Source organism: Caretta caretta, chromosome 15, assembly GCF_965140235.1.
Source record: "Caretta caretta isolate rCarCar2 chromosome 15, rCarCar1.hap1, whole genome shotgun sequence".
In the NCBI taxonomy this organism is placed as follows: domain Eukaryota; kingdom Metazoa; phylum Chordata; order Testudines; family Cheloniidae; genus Caretta; species Caretta caretta.
The window spans coordinates 28,845,893-28,867,831 of NC_134220.1; the positions used below are offsets into that span (position 1 = coordinate 28,845,893).

At 49.0% G+C, this 21,939-nt stretch overlaps 1 protein-coding gene across 1 annotated transcript in view; it reads left to right on the forward strand.

Moving 5' to 3' along the window:
- Positions 1–21,939, forward strand: part of WSCD2 (WSC domain containing 2) — a 135,425-nt gene that overhangs the window by 40,345 nt on the left and 73,141 nt on the right. The window contains exon 2 of the mRNA XM_048821187.2: positions 14,051–15,133. Coding sequence (XP_048677144.1) covers positions 14,752–15,133 — 382 coding nt within the window. The 5' untranslated portion in view covers positions 14,051–14,751. The remainder of the gene's footprint in view (positions 1–14,050; positions 15,134–21,939) is intronic.

Below are 21,939 nucleotides of genomic sequence, written 5' to 3' on the forward strand. Positions count from 1 at the left end.
ACCCGTTGGTCTCAAGGGATCAATCAGTTCTTGGCCACTCTGCTTAGTCTGCCCGCAGTGGGGCCTGTTGGAACAATTGCCTTTCCATCAGCCACTGGATTGAGACCATCAGCTATATTGCAGAGGCCATCAAACTGCTGTAACGACCTTTGTTTGCTTGGGCTGGATTCAAACCGAGCAGCGTGGAGGTGAAATTCTCCAAATGCTATTACCAATCCCACATAGCCAGCTAGCCCCCACCTGCTACTGGAGGTTGATCACAAATGCTGAGCCCTCCCCAGGAAGTAACAGGCCTTCAAACTTTTGATACTTACAGGTCATCAAGCCATGAAAGAGAGGCGCTGACTGACTTGTCACTGAGCTCTTTTGTGGGGAAGGCTGGCACATTTATGAGCTCTTAGGAGCCACAGTAATCTTTGCTGCTTTTCAAATTGGAGGGTAGGAAATGTCCCGTGGGCTCGGAGAGACATTTGAGTGATAGAGAATCTGGAAAACATTTACAGTGTGTTTTAAAAAAAAAAAGTAATCACTCAGCTTGTCTACTTGAATTTAGGAAGGAAGAGGAAGGGGGAAAAGCCAGGAGAGTGCTGCAGACAGTCTGTTATGTGTTTTTTGAAAGCTGAGATTGACTAAAAATTACATTCTGATGGGAAATGAGCCAGTATGCATGCAGAAAGGGGCTGTGTGCTTGTCAGCAAGCTGGTCTGGAGGGTGTGCTGAGATACAGTGCTTTGCACAGATTAAATCATTTAGAATGTTTCTACAGCAAATATGTTGTGATAATGTGCTCCGGGCCGTCCTGACATTCTGTCAGCGTCACCTGACACCCCGAGCTGCCTCTCTCCCGGTGCCCGCACGGCTAGGCATTCGGAGAACCCCAATAGGATATCAGCTTGGGGTGATGCCCTGGTGAGCAGCTGGTACCCTGCTCCAGACCCCAAGTCACATCAAGGGATAACCCCAGCAGAGAACTGCCCGTTGGGTTCTGGGGGGGAGGGCTATTGCTGCAGAGTGATGCTGGCACCCCATTCTGCCCTGTGCCCCCAGAGAGCTGCACTAGGTAGTAGTCCCCCATCGTTTGCAGAAGCATAGGAAGAACTCTAAGCCTAGGTGGACAAAGAGACACTTTCAGGCAAAGAAACTCCATTAGCAGGGATCGGCCCATTGGCAGCGGTAAACCGTTTATCTTTCGAGTCCGGTGCTAACAGGAGAGTCCGGCTAGCACTCTGACTAGGTGACGGGGGGCACACCAGCAATGCTGTGCTTTCCAGGCCCAGCCCCACATCAGGGGTGGGGTGGATATGCATGGCCCAAGCAGCAGTTCCCAGAGGCATTGCGTCCGAGGCAGACAGCTCCTCCTAGAGCTCCCAAAGAGAGGTGCTGCTAAACCTATGCACGGATGTAACATATGGGCCCCGGCTGGCCAGCATTTCGGTCTGTGTCAGGAAGGAGGGGATGGCCAGCTGGTTTCAATGGAAGACACCCATTTCCTGGGAGGAGCAAGGCTCAGGTGCATGACAAAGGCTAGGCCCTGACCAGAGAGGGGCGTCCTAACCAGAGCCAGTCGGAACGTGTTCATTAAAATATGGTTTTCCGTGAAAGCCAAAATGTTTTTCAGAGACTTATCGGTTTTTGGGTCTGGGAAAGGGAGAGTGGGAGACCAAGGCAGGTACTTGCTCTAAGGCTTGGGGATTAGAGGATGGGCTGGGACACCCAGGTTTGAGTCCCTGATGCAGAGTAATCTAGAATTAACCACCGGAACCATTTCCTGAGGGTCGTGGTGAATTCTCCATCACTGACAATCAGTAGGGAGGCTGAAGAAGCAGCTGCGTGTTTTTCTAAAAGCTCTGCTCCAGGAATGACTGTGGGGCAGGTCTCTGGCCTGTGCTACCCAGGCAGTCAGAGCAGAGGATCACCATGGTCACTTCTGGCCTTGAAACCGCTGAATCTCTTCCCTGGGGCAGCTGGAGCCAGGTTTGCCCCCTCTGAAGATCCATTGCAACAGCCTCTTGAGAAGGAGGCTGTCTCAGGCGGGTGCTCTCCTGCACGGATGTACGGGAAGGAGCTACCTGGTCTCGCTGAATGAAGCCGCCCTCCATTTCCTCTCAAACTCCTCTGCAATAAGGCGCTCTGGTGCCGCTGGTCTATTGCCCAGGGGTGAATCAAAACAGCTTCTGTCCGTTTTAGCTGCACAATTAATTTAGAAAGGGCATTAAAAGGCCTAATCTAACTAACGAGGGTAAGACATGGAAGGTAATCACACATCTGCCTCTCCCAGCAACAGGAGCATCCAGCAATAAATATGCAGATTTGGACACAGTTCAGGCAGCCGCGAGCACTTTGCTGGTATCTGCAGAAGCGAGCGAAGAAGAGCTCAGTGTAGCTATCTCACCACCAGAAGTTATTCCCTCGCCTGCCTTGGCTCTTTAAGTAGAGCACTGGGAGACAGGAGGTCCTGAGTTCAAATCCCAGCTCTGCTACTACATGACCTTGGCTACTGACTCACCTTTCTGTGCCTAAGGGTCCCCCTCATTAAAATGGGGGTGGGGTCATAATACTAGCTACCTCCTGGAGATATTGTGAAGTCTGACTGGTCAAGACAAGACTGTGACCTGGCTGCTGGGGCGGGATGGTTGAGAAACAGGCTGTAGTGCCCTGCTCTTGTTGGACTCTGGCGTGTGTTGGCTCTGCAGAGCTCTGCAGTCTTCTCCCGGTAGCCCCACTCTGTCACACCCATTCACTAGGTGTGGTTGCTCTCTCTGTCTCTGAGCCTCCCGTGGTATCACAAAGTACCATGGATACATCCCAGGCAAAGGTATGTTTTCAGTCCAGTAGCTCCCGTGATGGACAAGGGCAGATGAAATAAACCTGGAGCCACTCTGCCTCTCTCAACAGTGGCCCAGAGCAACTCTCATCTCTCCCCCTCAACCGCTCCGTGAGATACAAAAAACAGACCTTTTCTTGCCTGGGCCTGAACATCCGAGCAGCCTGATGACACCAAAAATACAGACGACTCATGTCTTACTGCTCAAGCCTCACAATCTGCTTTAGGTTCTGATGGAATCAGGTAGCTCCCAGCTGCTTCTTCCGCCCCCCAGCCAGCTCCCACAACCATGCACCACCTTCCTCCCCACGGCCCATATTCCTTTGGCTTACCCACCGAAGTCGTGCTACATTTCCTCCACCCACAGCTTCTCCCTCCCACAGCTGGGTGGGCCGTTGCGGCCTCTTTCCACGGCCAGTCCCGGTCAGTGTTTCCTCCCCCCAGTCTATTTCTCATCAGTGGGAGATTTCGGTGTTTATTTAGTTCCAGTCTCCCTCCCCTTTGCTGCGTTGTGTGAGCAGCGTTGTGTCCTGGAGCTCCCGGAAGGGAAGACTGGGATATTTTGGGGTGGGATGGTTGAAGTTGTACTTGCCATTTGGCTTTTTAGGCCACTAGGAAATCTCTTTTGCTTGTTGATATCCCCTTCCCCCCATTTCCCCACAACTGTAAATTCACCTGCTTTTTTAACTCGCCACCCTGGCATCTGAGCTAACTATAAAGCAAGCCCTGTTGCACTCTACTGGGTATTGTTATTACACTAACAATTTCGGCTAGAGATGGGATTTTCTTCCCCATATCAAAATAAAAGGGGTATCAAAGCAGCTAGCTGGACAAAACTGATTTCTAGCACCTCTTGTCGTAAGTACCTCACACAGCTACAAAGCAGTTTCTACAGGGAAAAGATATTTGTTGTAATAAGGGAGAGCAAAGTGCTCTGATTACAGGGCATTCTTGAATATGGACGACACAGCATGTCCTGTAAAATCTTCTTCCTTGAGGAACACCAGCTACACCTGCCTAATGAAGGAGGGGGTATTAGCCAGAGGGTCAACTGTGATCAGTGAACAGAAGAGTGGCAGCAGCTTTGGTAAACAAAGGTAGTACTAAAATAGTTGTACCACTATTAATATTGAGTGTTTCTATGTAGGTAGCATTGAGGGGCAGTGGGTCTAGCAGAGGAGGCTCTGTTCCCAGCTCTGCTACTGACTCACTCTGTGACCTTGGGCAAGTTACTTCACCTCTCTTCTTTGTTGCTTTGGTCTATTTAGACTGCAAGTGCTTCAGGGCAGGGGCCCTTCTTATGCATCTGTGCAGCACCTAACACAACGGGGCCCCTTCAGTCTCTGATATTTCTGCAAACAAAGGGGCCTAGTAACACCAGTCATGATGGGCACATTTTCCTTTAAGAAGTGAGTGGATAGATGTCACGTCACCTGGTGAGGAGCACGGTAGAAAAAACAGTTGTCATGAGTGCACTGAACAGCTGTCAGGTGGGAGTCAAATCCTAGGCTGGATCTGAAGTGAGAAGTCTCTAATCTTTCTCTACACCCTCAGCAACCAGTTAGTCAGTTTGCCTATCTGGAGACAACTGGCCTTGCTAAGCCTTAACCAGCATTTTACACTATGTGGTTCTAATCTGGTCAGCATCTAGTGCAATAATCCTGGACAAATTAAATGCCATTCTGCTTGTGAAGTCAACTGAAATCCAGGGGCCCATCCCCTTCCTAATTCAGTCAACAGGGTAAGAATGTGCCATATGCAAACAAAGGCAGCTAAAATCTAGACCTCTTCAATGTTGTAAGAGCCACAGGCCTGGTGATTTTGTCCAGCTGCCGAGGTTTCATGAGACAGGACGGTGGGCTAGTGGGTAGATCACTGCACTTAGACACTGTCACACATCCCCCTGTGACCTGGACAAGTCACTTGTTCCACCCTGTGCCTTGGTCCCCCTCTGTAAAAGGAGAATCAGACTGTCCGGCCTCCCAGGATAAAATCCACTCCTGACTGGGAGGTGTTCAGGCCCTGTGGTGGCAAGAACCATGTAAGTAACTAGAGGGCTCATCACAAGTGAGCCCCAGGGTCAATCATTGTTATTCCAAGTCCTGTGGTCATTACTCAGGGAAATCTTCCACTGATTTCTGTCCAAATTCACATCAGGACCCTGTAGGCTGCTGTCCTGTCTCCCAGCCCAGGGAAGCTTAAACGCCACACCCCAGAGTCTGCTCAGACCCTTTCTCCAGGACACCATTGACCACTCCCACCTACAATCTCCCGCAAACCCCATAATAAACCAGTTCAACATAACTCCAACAGCCACCTGGCTCACACCTCCCTGCTCCTGGCATCCCTTCCCCATCCCTCCTATGGACCATCTACCTCGGCCTTTCCCTTGCCCGAGAAACCAACCTGTCCCCTCAAGCTCTCCTCCTTATCTGAACTCTATCAGCCTTTCTAGGATCCAGGTTCTCATCAGGCAGTTACCTGACCCCGGCCCAGCTGGGTCTTATCATCCCCTCTACCGGGCCCAAACCCTGGTTCTTCAAGGGGCTCTGCCTGGCCCCCTGGCCCTGCTACAGGCCCATTGTTATTTATTTATTTCCCACAGTGTGTTCACACCACATAAGGAACCGTGAGGTTCATCTGCAATAGGGATGGGGAACCAGTCTGGAGAAAATAAGAAATGAACCGACTCAGAAGTAGAACCCAGGCGGGAACTCGCTCTGATGCTTACTGAAATTCAGAGGAGGGTTTTGTTGAATAGATACACACATTCGACGAGCACAGGCGCCTCCCCGTGCATGTTTACTAGGAATGGGAAAACCGACTTGAACCTTTGTCCGGCACTTGCACCAGATCCGAGTCATTTGGGGAGCGCTCATTTCAAGTGTGAAGCTTCCTTATGTGCGTGCGTCTGAGCTGGTGATATCCGGTGAGCATCCCCATACGATCGTGGTTTATAAGCACTGTAATTCCCCTTCTCGCCTTTGAGTTGCTCGGGATGCCTGGGAACCCGAGGTTAGCACAGTGCTATCTTCCATGCCCGATCAGGGTTTGAATTCCATCCCCTCCCGAGCGGCCGCCCCAACGGACCGTGGTGATGGCAATCTGAAATAGCCAACCGTTTTCACTGGGGCTCTGTGTCTATCCAGGAGCCTGATCTCCCTACTCCCAGCACGGCACAGTGCTCTCCAATATGCTGAAAATGGTATTAAAGAAAAAGTTAATGGCCACAGCTACTGCTATGCCTCTCACTCCAACAGGCTTGGCGTATTATTGTACCATCAGCCAGAGCTGAGTCGAGAGGGCCGTGTTCTTGCCTTGCTGTTGCACTGGATGCAATGCCACAAAGATACTGTCCTGCAAGATGCCTGGTGCCCGCACTGCCTGCAGACTTGGGGAAATAAGGGATACTCGTGCACAGGCCCCCCCCCAAACCCTCCACTCTCCCCTCCTCCTCTAGTCAGCGGAATCCTAAATAGCTGTGGTGTGTAGCCAAGAACATAAGCCCTGTGGAATTTGCAGCTGATCTGAAACACAGGTGGGAAGGAGGGCGGGAGGGAGGGGGCCATTACACGATCTGATCCCATTTATTGACGAGCAAAGCCATCTTCCACATCACATAAAGAGGAGGCTGGAAAATCTGCTAGTGAGTCAGACTGAGGAGCAATTCTCGTGCCGTCCTCCAGAACCCCTCGTGCAATGCTGCAACATGGGTGATGGGGAGAATTCCCTCCTGACCCCGAGCTGGAAATTAGTTTCCGCCCTGAGACATGAGGATTGATTGACCTGGTGGCTTGTATCTGAGCTAGCATAACTGCCCTGCCTGGGAATGCCTGATAGACAGTATCAGCGTACAATCTGCTCATGGCAAGAGCTGGGTGCCGGGCCTGTGAAGGTGTATGCTTGTGTGTAGGCCCCTGCTGACCCATCTGCACTGCACACTACATGGCATTCTCTTTATGCAAGAGGGGCGACAGGGGTGCCATTAGAAATTGAGCATTCTCGGATCACTGAAGGGCAAAGGCCTGTCTTATTTGTGACCCTTTTCAGCGCCTCCTTCTCCTGTTTATTCTCCCCACCGACCCCGAGCAGGGCAAAGGGGAGAACAGAAGCTCATGCACAAGCCAATCATTTTCAGGTCAGCAAGCTGGGTACCAGCAGAATGGGCAGCGTGTTTGGGCCATGTCCCCTGCCTGCCTAATGGCATGTGGGGCAGATTTTCGTGTGTGGGCATAATGGGTGTATCCCTAAGGATGCATAGGAACGTCGGATGCTTAAAAGCCACTGCATGGGTACACACAGACGAGCCATTACCTGCTTTGTATGCACACTTTTGTACCCCTTTTATTGGTTCTTTGACTTGGGTAGACAACGGGGCAGACAGATTCTGCCACAGTCATTATCCAGGCTGAGTGCTTGTGATTATGCAAGTGGCGCACTCGTCTGACTGGTGAAATAACAGGGGAAATGTTGTATAAGGTGGTTCTGGTTCTTGTGACAGTCAGAAAAGAGACTTTTAGGCTTGCTTGGTGCTCTCCCTTAGGCCACCTTAAAATTTTTTTGGGGGCGGGAGGGCCTGAACGCTCCTTCACAATGCATTGTCGCAGACAACATCAGGACCAGGTGAATTCATATTAGCCCCCCTAGTGACATGCAGCCATTCTCATCTACGGGAAATCCTTGGGGCGTGGCCTTTGGAAGGCTGGGAATCGGAGATTTAGAACTCGGCCACTTCCCAGCAGCAAAGATGCAATTTACAAAAAGTTAAAGTTAAACCAAAGAACCCTCTGAATTTGAGGGTTTTCATAGATTTCTCCCATTGTTCCGACAAGGCCACAATTAATGGTGACATTTTCCCCACAGCACCTTTGTGACTGAATAGCTGCTGGCTCATTATATGTGAATCTGAATTAGCAGCCAATCAGAAGAGTCTGCCTGGGATTGCTGCTGGGGAATTCCTGAAGGCCCTTTGACGACTTAGCTGTAAATTTGCTTTTCATTCGATTGTGGGAGTCTGGACTGAAGCATGACAGTCTCAAAGGGCTGTGATTAACAGGACGGTGCAAAAGGCGACCCTGCGGATCAGTCTGCATAGGCCTCATTGCCTTCCAGGGACAGGAAACTCTTCGACTCATTTCAAACCCAGCCGAACGTCCAGGCTGTTATTGCATTTGTGTCCAGCTTTGGAAAGATGGGGTCGGGGGCGGGGAAACAGGAGAGGAGATGGGAGGAGAAGGGAAAACTGTTGAAAGACAGACCCTACTGCAGCAGAGCGAACAGGAAATGCGCAGGGAGTGTGGCACAAAGAAGCGGAGGGGAAAAGAGTGAAAATGGATGCTGTCCGTACGTATATGTTGTACACCGGACAGCCACTGGTGCGTGTCTGTGTGCATATGGCAGTGTGCATATCAGTGTGTGTGTGTGACTGTGTATATCTCTGTGTGAGAGGGTTACTCTATTCTTGCTAGAAAAATTCAGTGGAACTTCCCTAGCAATCAAATGGCATTAAAAAACAAATGTTGTCACTCTAACTTGTCACCCTTATTACCAGGCATAAAGCTCTTCTAGTCCTGTAACACACCATGGGCCTGTGCCCCCTTTGGTCCATCCTACAGGTGGGTTTCACTAGCACAAAGGCTCCTGTAAAGCGAATTTCAGTGTCACGTGGAGAAGCTGAATTTTAAATCCACACAAGGAAGTGGTCACACTTGCTCACTCATCCAATCAGGGAACAGGAACAATATCATGTGACTGATCTGACCACTCTTAGCTACTCGGGATTGGCTACGTTCAGAGAATTGTTTGTGAGCAATCTGGGTAGTTTAAAATAAAATGCAAAAAGGATGTGTTTAGTAACAAATACACCAGAGGTAACTGTGATCTGCTTGTGGCACCTTAGAGACTAACCAATTTATTTGAGCATGAGCTTTGAGCTGTAGCTCACGAAAGCTCATGCTCAAATAAATTGGTTAGTCTCTAAGGTGCCACAAGTCCTCCTTTTCTTTTTGCGAATACAGACTAACACGGCTTTTCCTCTGAAACCTGTGATCTGCTTGGGGACACTTAGCAGAAAAAGTGATCAGTTATCTGTTGTGAGTTATTGGCCCATCCCTAAGTCATTAGTAATAAGAGCTCATTCAGATATAGGGCTGAGAGCAGTGGATATAAATTGATTAGAGCATTAAAGTACGCTAAATGCAATGATAATTAGCATAAATCATAGAATATCAGGGTTGGAAGAGACCTCAGGAGGTCATCTAGTCCAACCCCCCTGCTCAAAGCAGGACCAAGCCCCAATTTTTGCCCTAATCCCTAATTGGCCCCCTCAGGGATTGAACTCACAAGCCTGGGTTTAGCCGGCCAATGCTCAAACCACTGAGCTATCCCTCCCCCTAATCTATGTGTCTGTGCCTGCTGCCTGGCCCTCAGTGTGATGAAGAGGAACCGTGAAGCCGGAAAGACCTGAATGAACAGAAAGAAAGGCTGGAAAAGGAAAGAGATCACAGTGGCCTGGTTCCCTGACTCTAGGGGGAGCTCCTGAGACACTCACGGGAAGCTAGCAGTCAGTTTTGCACCGTTGTCCTTCGCGTGAGCAGTTCAGGGTTCATGAATCTTCTCTCCACGTTTTCAGTCTGCTACTAATTGTCTCATTCGCATTTTAAAAATCTTTCTCACCCCTTTGTAAATGCTGCTAAATAGCAGTGCAAACCCCAGCGACAAACCCAGAGCTGCATATAGAATGTCTGAAGAGGGGTCTGGCAAGCCTAGCTAGAGACACGCAGTAGCCTCTGTATACAGATATTCTCTCTCTCTCACTCACAGCAAGGCAAAGGGCTGCAATGTAATTAGATCTTTCCAAATTACATTGACTCCTCAGGGTTCTGTGGCTTGATGATGACATTTCCAGGGGTAATTTTCCTGGCACGAGCTGCCCTTGGGTACGTTCCTCTTGCCCACAATAAGAACTTGTGCCTTTTGGGACGTGTGGCCAAAGAAAGTTGAGATGGTGCCAGACGTGTATGGGGTCCAGACGGATAGTGTGTGGCCAGAGAGGAGCCGGGACAAGGGCTGGAGAAGGCTACTTTCTCATCAGTATAGAGGTGGTAGCGGAGGCAACAGAGATACAAAGGCTAAGAGCCAGGCTTCTAGCAAAGCGTAGGCCCCATGTGCTGAGCAGCTCTTCTGAAAATCTAGCTGTAAGTGTCACCATGAGAGCTGCTGGGAGCGGAGCCAGCCTGAAAATCTGGCCTCATTTGTGGGGGCTGAGCTGACTCGAAAACCTGACCTCCCATGGGGGAAAGTAGCTTGGAAAGGGGCCCGGGCATTGAAGGAATTCACACAGGTATCTTTGCACAACAGAGCAGTAGACACACAGCTAAAGCAGTTTGACAGGCAGTCGCTGAACAATGACTGGGTTGGCTAATCCTGAGAGGAAGGCCGGTTTTGTGGAGCAGCAATCAGGAGAGCCGGATTCTATCACTTACTCTCACTGTGCCTCAGTTTCTCCATCTAATAACACCAACCTATCTGACAGGGGTTTATGAGGCTTATAGTTGTAAAGCCTGTTGAGATCTTCAGATAGCAGGAACCCCGGAAGCGCAAATTGTCTGTTGCATGTTACTTTGATTAGGGAGGGAAATATAAATGTAAAATCCATTCTTTTTCTAAGTGCACATAACCAAGGAACATCTGTTGGTTGGAGAGCATTAATTGGAAACAGTGGCCGTGACCAAACCTCCCTCTGCACTCAGATGTGTGCTCTATTAGGCAGGCTGCAATGAGGAGTTTGTTGCCAATGCTGGATGGCTTTGTGGTGGAGAGGTTTCCGATGGTTGCTTCTCATCTGTCATGCAGAACAGTCTGGAAAATGCAGGAGAACGACCACATTTAAAGAGAGTTTCATGGGGCTGTCCAGGTCCGGGTGTTTTCTGGTCTGGAAATAACCTATTTCTGGGTTGCATTGGATTAGAAACACCAGGAGAACAGCTGAGCCAGCTACAAGTTGGTACTTAATATTTCTAGTCTTCAATGAAGCTAGGGGCACAGAAACACATTCAATAAAGAAATAATGGGTGCAAAGGTTTCAGAGTAACAGCCGTGTTAGTCTGTATTCGCAAAAAGAAAAGGAGTACTTGTGGCACCTTAGAGACTAACCAATTTATTTGAGCATGAGCTTTCGTGAGCTACAGCTCACTTCATCGGATGCATACCGTGGAAACTGCAGCAGACTTTATATATACACAGAGAATATGAAACAATACCTCCTCCCACCCCACTGTCCTGCTGGGGTGCAAAGTTATCAGAACTGCAACAAATCTGCCCCCCCCCCCTCAGGTTTGGGTTCAGGGAAAGCTTTAGGCAGAGGTTTGGGTCACTTCTGCTTTTCAGTGAACTAGCTAGTGCATCCCTACACAGGGCCAGATATCCAGCTGGTATAAAGTGATGTTGATCCATTGAAGACCAGGCTCCTCAGTATCATGCGATAGCAGCAGCTACGTGCTTTCCCAGATGCACCAGGGAAGACCTATGAAGCACAGGGAGCTGTGCAGATTTAGCCCAGCTGAGGATCTGGCCTGATGGCAGTGGTCCATTTTTCAGAACCACCTGTCTGGAGCCCAGGAGCGAGTATGGCATTTGCACAAGGAGAAGTAGCCGGGTTGATCTGTTCCGGTCACACTCTTCACTGGTGGTCCTACTCTCCTTTTTCTGTGCTTACGCAGTCTGTGCACATGACCTGCATGCCCCCTATGCATCGTTTAAACCCTGCTTGTGCAAAGAGCCTAGTGCAGGTGCTCCGCTCTGCCAGGAATTTCACCTGTCGTTTTCCCCTCCAAGCGCACCTGGGGGCTTGTCTTCGTGTACAGGGCTACAGTGGGGCGGCTGTACCAGTGCAGAGTTCTCAGCTGTGCCACGGTGGTGCTTTAGTGAAGACCCTACTACGCCGTTGGTAGAGCTTCTCCCGTCGGCGTAGTTAATCTGCCTTCCCGAGAGGCGGTAGCTTTGTCAACAGGAGACGCTCTCCCGCCAACACAGCACTGTCTACACCCGGGCGTAGGTCGGTGTCACTCCGTCGCTCAGGGTGTGGATTTTTCATGCCCACGAGTGACGTAATTATACTGTGATAGGTCCGGAGTGTAGGCCTGAGGTTGTTCACAAAAGAACCGGAACATTCGCTGGGGTGGGGGTGGTTTTGTGGCCACCCCCTCAACTCCGGCATGGGAAACAGGCCGTCTCTTTTGCCATTATGAGGGAGTCGAACAGGTACCTGTAGCTCGTGGCTTACGATCGTGTCCGATTTAGCAAGCGAAGGCGAGTCCAGGCTGGGCAACGCTGAGATGGGAGACTTCCAAGGAAATCTCTGGGGTCTGCACCACGTGGTGGTTGGGGTTCGGTGGGTGGTAGTCTGGGAGCAGATGAACTGAGCCACTATGAACCAATGCCACCACATGATCTTGGGGAGGGCAGGAGGGGCTGTGCTGATGGGAGCTGTGGGAGAGGTATAACACTGAGGTTCTCTGACTGCTGGGCGGGGGGGGGGGGGCATTAGAGATCCTGAACCCATTAATGAAGCAGGGTGTTAATATGAAGAGAGCGATTTTCAAAAGTGCCTTGGGAGCCTGCAGCATAAAAAGTCATTTGCATTCTGGTCACCTGACCATGGACCGGCCCCTTTAGACAGAGTCAGAGCCGGGTCGCTGCTATGCGGTAACTAAATTACTCACCCAGCTCTAGGTTATCTTTCTTCTGCCATCAGTGGGGGTTTTATCATCAAGTGCATGAGAATTGCATCAGAAGCGTCTGCCCTAGTTGCTTCCAGCGGTTGTGCTCTAAGAACTGGGGCCTTCATGTTGCTTTGCCATTGAGGCCTCTCGCCTTGGGGGAGGGGGGCAGTCAGGTGCTGAGATAAAAGACAATCCGTCTGAGTCAGCCAGGACTTTTCAAAGTGGCAAATGGTTTCGATGCGAGGATCGGGTGCTTTGCCTTGACACATTTTTGAGGGAAGTTGATCCTCAAGAACCGAATGGCTTGATAGCAAAGGTTTGATCCAAAGAAGATGCAGGCAGGTGCCAGGCAAGCTTCTCATTTTAGCTCTGCCGTTACATTTGCAGCCACCCCCACTCCCCCCACCCCCACACCATTCTAGCCCTGGGATGCTCCCTGCACCGGCTCTGCCGATGACACCCCTCCGCCCTGACTTGCAGCTCCCCTGCTATGCCAGCCATGAGCTCCTTCCTCCTGGCTCTGCTGGCACCCCTCAGTTTTGACTGGGCTCTAGGACACTGGTCTCTGCCGTTCTCCTTTGACACTCTTGTGAAGGAACTGCCCGTTGTGTGTGGAGATTTGCTATGATATGCATAGGACTAGCAGCCTACTGGCTTCATAATGACCTGAACAAACCAGGCTTGGACTCCAGTCTCCAGCCACCATAGGCTCACACAGGCTCTCCAGAGACTGAAAATCAGAGATGGTTTAAAAAGTCTTGCATGTTTCACAGCAACACCTCACACTGTACCTCAGGCTCAGCTGGAGAGCCCTTCCCATCCATGCTGCTCATAATGAGCACAGTTTAAGGAGGTTTAGCTGTCCCTTTAACAAGACAATGTTGGTGAAAATGAAGACAGCTAATCATTCCTCCATGTGGAATCATATGCCAAGCCAACAGGAAATTTGTAGGAACAATAAGACACATGTGTTTTGAACCGGGTCTCATCAACCGGTTGACTGGATGTTCTCCGAGAAGTCTGCCTTTGCTCGGGCTGGGACGGGAACACATGCAGGCAGCTGTTTGGGGCTGTGGCTTTACACACACCATGACAGGAAGGCGATGCACAAAGATGCACTTTGTATGAAATGCTGCAATCCTGTGCCAGCTGATTGAAAGAGTTAGCTGATAGCTAATAGGGATTCTCCCTTAGGTAGCAGAGACCTGTGCTTTCAGAGCAAGAGAATCTGAGTTCTATCCTGGCTGAATCCAGGAAATTCCAAGTGGCCGCAGTGTATGACACAGTGACAACTGTGACATGCCTGGACAGTCCTGGATTTCTTATAATAAGTTAATTTGCAAATATCCCAGACTGCTAAGCTTCAAAAGGAAAGAAGAGGAGTTGTGTTTTATCTTGACTGGGATCTGTCTGGGGGGAGGGTTTGCAGCTTCAGATGCTATAAATCTGTCCCTAAAGCCTTCTGAACACTTTTCTAATGATTGTCATTCCTTTTGACTTGCAGGTAGAGATTTCTTGTCCTGAGACCGAAATGAATGGAGATTCATTAAACAAAGGGCTCCAGTCAGTATTCCGTACCTGGAGATGCATCCAGGGACCTTTTATTCTTTCACTGAAAGGGAGACGGTGCCATTTCCATTACAGAAATGCCTGCAAGAACCAGCTCTGAGGAGCTGAAAGCAGAGAAAGCCAGTGAGGGGAGCTGTGTCAGCTGATCAGCTTTCAAATCACCTTCAAACACTCAATTTTCTTAACATGATCCTGCCATCAGTGGAGTCTCCAGAGCACCCCTTAGGAACGTTAACAGGAGAAGAATAAAATGGGAGCTACTGTGATTTGCTTTGAGAAATACCTCGTTTTTTTAGCACAAAACGGGAACTGAAAAATAGACTCTCCATCCCCTTACCCTAGCCCCTTCGGACTTTATCGAATTCTAAAATATTTCTGTATGAGTTCTGTACACAGTCCCGTTCTGCTTTAGTGGGTACTTATTGATCCCAAAATAACACCAGGGGAGAATACTTCAGCAATTGAACCAGCGCAGCGGGACGGCTGACAAAAGGCCATTGTCCTTCCTTTCCCACTTCTCTCATATCAGCCGGTTTTGACCCACTCTTGTGCACTTGAAGAGAGAGTGGCGAGACTAGAGTTGCTGAATTTGCTCGGCGACATCCCACCCAACACAAGGCGAGTAATGAAGGCGCTATGGCCAAATTATTGGTAAAGTTCCAGCGTTATTTCAGGCGGAAACCCGTGCGCTTCTTCACTCTGATCGCGCTGTACCTGACGGCCGGGAGCCTGGTGTTTCTGCACTCTGGGTTTGCGGGGGAGCCCACCATCTCAGAGAATGAACCCAACCCCGTGGATGGCACCAGCGAAGGGACAGCGTTTCAGTACCTGGGGGTGGTTCAGCTCGGGAGGGGCTTCAAAGAGACCTCGGAGGCTCGGAATTCTGTCCGGAGGTATGGGCCTTGGTTCAAGAGCGTTTCCAAGGATACGCCGGAGAGGAACAAAATGGGGGACTATGGCGGGGCCTGGAGCAGAGCTCTCAAAGGGAGGAAGGTCCGTGAGAAAGAGGAGGACAGAGGTAAGATTCTGATGGGGCTGTGGGAAGAGAGGCTGAATAACAGCATATATTCATAGCAGGGAAATGGCAGAGACTAATAGCAAACCTCCTGGGCAAAATCCTGGCCCCTAGGAGTCAAGAGGAGTTTTGTCCCTGATATTTGCTCATCCATCCCCTTGTAGGGCATTTTCCAGGGCTTTAGCGATTCTGGTTTTCCATAATTCACTCAACCCAGCTTCCCCCACTTCCTTTGGGAATTCATGCCTTCAGCCAGTAGAATCCCCCCTCCCCGCCCCGCAGATATTCAGCCTGAAGTTTCCTTTGCTCATTTTCATCTCGAACGTCCAAGGGCCTCAGACCAAAACAATCTGCCTCCCCTAGGGTGTTGATAAGTGGTGCTTGCAAACATCCAACTAACCCTCAGGGAACTTTCAAGAGGATAACTGGCAAGCGAAGAGAAACACAAGTTGAATCTGAGGTCCAATTTATGTCCCATTGGCCCTACGGATTTGAATATGCCCTTGTGTCTCCTGCATTGAGTGAGTCTCATTTGCTAGGCACACCTTGAGCCAGATTCGGATCTCAGTTACACGATCTTGTGTCTCCATTGGCTTGAGTGGGGTTACTCTCAATTTACATTGGTGTAACTGAGATTAGCAAGGATCTTCATCTTGCCCTGTATTTTTACTGGCGCCTGCCTGTGGGAACGCTAATCTGAAAACAACCTGAGCTTCTCCCATGGGGGTGCGTTGAAATCCACTCATTTTTAATGGTCCCGCTGGATGCCTAATTGAAAGCCTGAGAAAGACCGAAACCCACACGTTGAAGTGAGTTTCTGTTTCCCAAGCTTTCTGTGCACTGGAGCTGATAAGGCAGCACAGCAGTGGATCAGTGATGTTTCTAAACCAGCCAAAGAGCTTGCACCAAAATCAGCATCCTCAATCTCTTTGCGTCTATCTGAACTATACATCCCTGGCGGTTCAGCTTTGGCACCATGACGGGGGACCGAGAGGGCACTGGGGACAGACCAACACCGGTCAGCCCCTCCTAATCCCCTTTTAAATATACATTATCTCAGTTTTAAATGAAACCTGCTACTGATTTTACCCTCAGCTGACAGCGTCTTTTGTGTGGTGACTTATTGCGTGGCTTCTGATATGCTTATCGTCTCTGAGAACCTAATTTACAGTACCTAACAGGACAGTTATTTTATGGGGGATGCAGAGCAATCATAGGTTCTGTTTCTTTACTGAGCAGGGTGGCTTAGCCAGCTTTGTCTATTCCCAGTCATTATTTCCATTCGTGCCAGAGGGTGCCACAGAGAGGCAGCGCATCATCCATTTCTTTAGCAAGAAAAGGCATCCTGCATCTTTTTGCTTAACACTGTCCTGCATGGATGTTTGCTGCGCGCAGTAGACTGCAAGAGCCAAAGAAACCCAAAACCTACTTCTGGAGCTACCTGATTTCCTCCTCCTGTTCTGAACATTCCCGCTGCTCCACGAAGAGTCTCTAAAAGCATTTGTGCCATCGGTACGAACTGGGAGACGAATGGATCACCTCGCTCGGTTGCTGTAGTTATAATGGTCTTGTTGCTTACCCTGAAACATTTGCCACACTGCCCGCCCAGAAAGACACAGACATGCCTTTGATCATGAAGACACCTTCCCAATATTTGTTGTTATTAATACTTCTGGTATGCCTCACCTACTTAATGTGGGCATTCTGGGTGAACGGGTGGATGCAAATTCCTTCTAAAGTAATGGGAAATTAAAGTACAGCCAATTACATTTGCAGTAGGTGCTCAGATTTGATGTTTAGATGTCCTGATATACCAACTGTCCTTCTCTCTGTCGGTAAATAACGTACAACATATTGTGGATCGGCTAAAATGTTGTTAATTACCCAGGATAAGCTAATTTAGTAGTTCTCATTGGTTTTTAAAAGCTCACTTATTGACCCTTTGATTGAGTATACGCAGACAAACACACACTCTCTGAGGTGCTCTAAGGTTGTGTGTGTGCAGCTGCATTTTCAGAAGTGCTCGCTGCATCTGGCTCTCTCCATCCTGGGGCCTACTCCAGGAGCGTGGGGGCTGCTTGGTACCTTGGAAAATCAGGCCCCAAATGGCTCAAGTCGAGCACCCGAAACTAGTGGCAACTTTTGAAAATCCAGGCCAGTATGCCAGGGTTACTGCTTCAGACCCGGGATAAGCCTCGCTTTAGAAAATTGTCCTACATATGCTGATGGCGTTAAATATCAGACGAGAGCAACAGGATGAGGTGTCAGGAGAGTACCCAAAGATGACACAAAATTACCTGCAATCCGTGTTCCCAGATCGGAAGATGAACGGGAACGGTACATTTACAAGGCAGTTAGACTCTGCAAATACACTTTGCCTTGAGTTCTCAATCTACTCGTTTTTCCCCCTTGAAGCACTAACTTGCGTCTTTGGTTGAGTGTGAATGCTGTTACAATTTGTTGTCATTAATAAAGTGGGCTGGTGAGAAGAAGCAATATAGCATGTTGCTACAGTACAGTGCACCTGTGACAGCAGCATAATAGATTGCCTTGGTATTTAGGGAAATAGCGGCAGCGTTATCCATTATGGGAACCCAAAATGAAATACGAAATAGCAGCAGTAACTACTGATGATGGCTCCAGCAGCAGGTTCAAGCCCTGGTATATTTTTGAAGATGATTTCTTTCCATAGCTTTTCCCAGGGAAGGCTTATGTGGACCTTAAACAATGTGGACGGCCATATTATCGTCACCAGTGGTATTTAATTGCTGGTGCAGTTCTGTTGCAAAAACACATAGTTAAAAACAGGCCATGTCCACAGGAAAGACGAGACCTCCTGCAAAACCAGACAAACACATCGTGAGCCATTAGGAAGCTGAGCATGTGAAGGAATGTTGGGAGCATTCACATGTCCCCCTATTGTGAACTAATTCAGTCTCTCTCTCTCTGTTCCCCAGGATAGTTCTGTGAGCGTCCTGCTTGAGTTAGCATTAATGGGCGAGTGTCCTGCAGGTAGCAAGGTAATCTCTTCCCAGACATTTCCCCTCTAAGTCACAGGCTGGCGTCTGGCCCATACAAGCTGTGAGAAAGGCTCCGCAACAATTGGCAAATGGATGAAAGGATTTAATTCATCTGCAGCGACTGTGTCAAGCAGCTCTGGTTGCAGGGATCAATGTTTGTGGTTCTGGGCTGTGGAGGTGCAAAGGAGGACTGGAAAGAACATAAAGGAGGTGGGATGTATGAGATATGCAAGAGGTGATGGCTTCTCATAATCCGTTCGCACAATATGATCCCTGTGTATTTGCTTTACCTCTCCAGTATCAGGGGGTAGCCGTGTTAGTCTGTATCCAGAAAAACAACGAGGAGTCCGGTGGCACCTTCAAGACTAACAGATTTATTTGAGCATAAGCTTTTGTGGGTCAAAACCCCACTTCTTCAGATGCAGAAGTGGGGTTTTTACCTATGAAAGCTTATGCTTTACCTCTGAATCCCTGGACATTTTGCAGCATCAGCCCCTTTGTACAGAATCTGAGCATCGAGGGACAATAAATGTTGAACAATTTACAGGCTAATTCCGATTAACTTCCATCCTCAGCTCCCAGTGGTGTGGGTGGGAATTGTGGCATGCAGCACCCCCTCAGCAAATGCTCTGCACCAAAAAGGATTAGGCCTGAAACAATACTCCTAGGTGCTGTATGCTGTGTGTTTGAATGGCTGCAGCACTGAAACCAGCCAGGAACTCACCTCTGCATCGTGGGCGCAGAAATGATTGTTAATTGGTTGATATTTTGTGTTCCGTTTGGAATTCCCCTGCACTTAGCGTTTGCCCTAGAATAGCAACTGTCACTCACACAACAAGGAGCTTATGTAAAATGTCCACACACAAAGCCACAGCAAAGAGATGACAGACGCGCACAACTCCCTCACAAGCAGGTGCCTCGCCCGGTGCCATTCGCTGAGCATGCTGCCCCCGCTACCTTTCATCTTGCCAGGTGTGCAGATGGGAATATGATCTCATCAGTGTGCATGGGAATCTGTATGTATAACGCCCAGGGCACAGTGAGTATGGAGATGACAACATACCCCCAGTTAGTCGGGATTTCACATTAATGTGCCAGATAAGTAACCAGTGAAACATTTAATTATGCACAGAAGTAACCTTCCATGGAAAAGTTCACTGAGAGGTTGAGTATGTATTTCTTGAGGTGTGTGTGGGGGGAATGCTGTAATAAATCTGTGGCAAGCTAGGAATTTCACAGCTGTTACTATGCTGTGCACCACGGATCTGCCTCTCAGGTCCTTGGTTTCCAAAATCACATCCGCCAGCTGCTTTAGCTCAAGTTGGATCACTGTTGGCAATTAGCAGTATAGGGCCTATGAATCACAGCTGAATGGTTCTTATTTAATCTAGTAGAGGACAATGATGAAAATGCTCTCTAGACAGTTCATTGCAATGCTCTGTAGTGGCAGCTAAGTCATTTCAGGTCGCTAGAGACCTATGTATGATGCATGCTCCAATCCCCTACTAAACAGGCTTTTCCAAAGCTGGAAAAAAGTAAATGCCCTCCAGTCAAGTGACTTTCATGTCACATAACAGGAGATGGGAAATATAATGCCCAAATAAATAGTCTGCCCTTCCCTCTCCAGCCTTGTGGTGTTCTTATACTTACAACAGAGGAATCTGTGGAAACCCACTTCTGAAACGCATGTGGTCGTGTTCATTAGATTAATTTGGATTGACACGCAGAGAATCTCGACCAGATGGTTAGCGAGAATCAGCTGTCTGTCACCATAAAAAAACATGCAGCATTCCTGTTCCTGGCCATATGTAATGTGTCCACTGCAATTAACTGCTGATAAAATGGCTTCTAATTCCTAACGATGGAGATGGGGACTGATGCAGGGAGATGCTATCGTTATCAATGCACATTGGTGCTGGCCATGAGCGACAAGAGTTGGACTCCACACTTGCATTAGCGACTCCTAGAAAAGGGGCTACTTTGTGTTCAGAGGGAAAGCAGATGCTGCTACCACTCGGTTTATACCTTAGCTCGCAGCAAGTAACCGGCCCAAACCATATTCAGAAGAATCTTCGAGTTAAGCAAAGCCAGTTCATCCGTAAGAAACCTCTGCTGGCTTTCTGCGAAATCACCAGTAGAGAATCAGCCCAATCAGAGACGGGGCTGCATGTGAGACAGAGGGAGACTTTGGGGCTGTATTCAGTACATTCTGGCAACGCCTCATCTGCATAAGTTTCCCTGCATTTCGAAGCGCAGATATTGTACATGCTACTTTATTTATTAGCAGTTTACTTGTCTGTTTGTTTTATAATGGAACGAGAAGATTTGGTTACTCAGGACAAAAAAATCAAACTGCACGGGACTCAGTGCTCAGACAGGGTATAAGCAGCTGTGGCCGTAATTAACAAGAGGAAGCGAGAGCCGGCGAGGCCAACATGAGATGCTTGTGAACAAATGGAGCCTGAATGAGATCTGAGTAGACCCAATAAAGACAATCGGGCGGATTCACCAGTATGGACTGGCAGTAACCACACCCTACTCAAGGGCCTTCCACAGTGTGAAACCAGTGTAAGGGAGGACAGAACTGGGCCCAGTGTGCGTGCCCATGCTCCCTTCTTAATCAAGGCCCTACTGCCTAATCTATGAGCACTCCTCCTTTCCAGCTTGGGTTGACAAACCTGTGCTAGCTTTGATTGAAGCATCGCAATGCGCAGCAGCATGGACGAGCTGCCCAAGGGTTCACCTCGGGTCTCGGATGGGATTATACTCGAACAGTTAGCCCATGCTGCTCTTTTTAGTGTGCTAGCTTGATCAAAGTTAGCGTGTGTGTGTCTATCCGAGCTGCAAAGGACACCTCCGGTGGCAGTGTGGAACATCCCCCTAGAGTCTTCAAGTACATAGAAGGTTGTTACAAGGAGGAGGGAGAAAAATTGTTCTCCTTAACCTCTGAGGAGAGGAGAAGCAGCCATGGGCTTAAATTGCAGCAAGGGCAGTTTAGGTTGGACATTAGGAAAAACTTCCTAACTGTCAGGGTGGCTAAGCACAGGAATAAATTGCCTAAGGAGGTTGTGGAGTCTCCATCATGGGAGATTTTTAAGAGCAGGTTAGACAAACACCTGCCAGGGCTGGTCTAGATAGTACTCAATCGTGCCATGAGTGCAGGGGACTGGACTAGACGACCTCTGGGATGATTTAACTGGGAATTGGTCCTGCTTCGAGCAGGGGGTTGGACTAGATGACCTTCTGGGGTCCCTTCCAACCCTGATATTCTATGATTCTATGATTCTGCGATTCTCTCGAGGTCCCTTCCAGTCCTATGATTCTGTGTTTCCTTTGTGCCCTCCACTGAAAATGTCTCCCTCTGTTCTTCACCCATTCACTGCCCAGTTGTGCGGCTTTTCAGAGAAGCGAGCTGTGTTCCTGTAAAGTATGTTGTGGTCTGAGTGTCCAAGCATGTCTGAGCACCTCATTCAGGGGTTGTCTCTTTGTTATGTCTGTTTGGCATTTGGGGGGTGGCTGGGTGGGGTTAGTTGCTTGTGATATTTGGGAGCTCGGGCTCGGTGATCTGGTGAGCCCTTCTGGCCTTGAACCCTATGCCTTTATACCATACTCTTGGCAAAATTCACCGCTGGGCAGAGGTGACAGCACAAGGGCCTAGGCCTTACCTCAGACCGATTTTGTAGGGTTAGTCCTTGTGTGGACCTCCCCACAGAGGTGAATTTCCCCTGCAGTGAATTGCTAATGACACTAAGGATGACCTTAGGAAAGGAAAAACGCCCTTAACAAGCT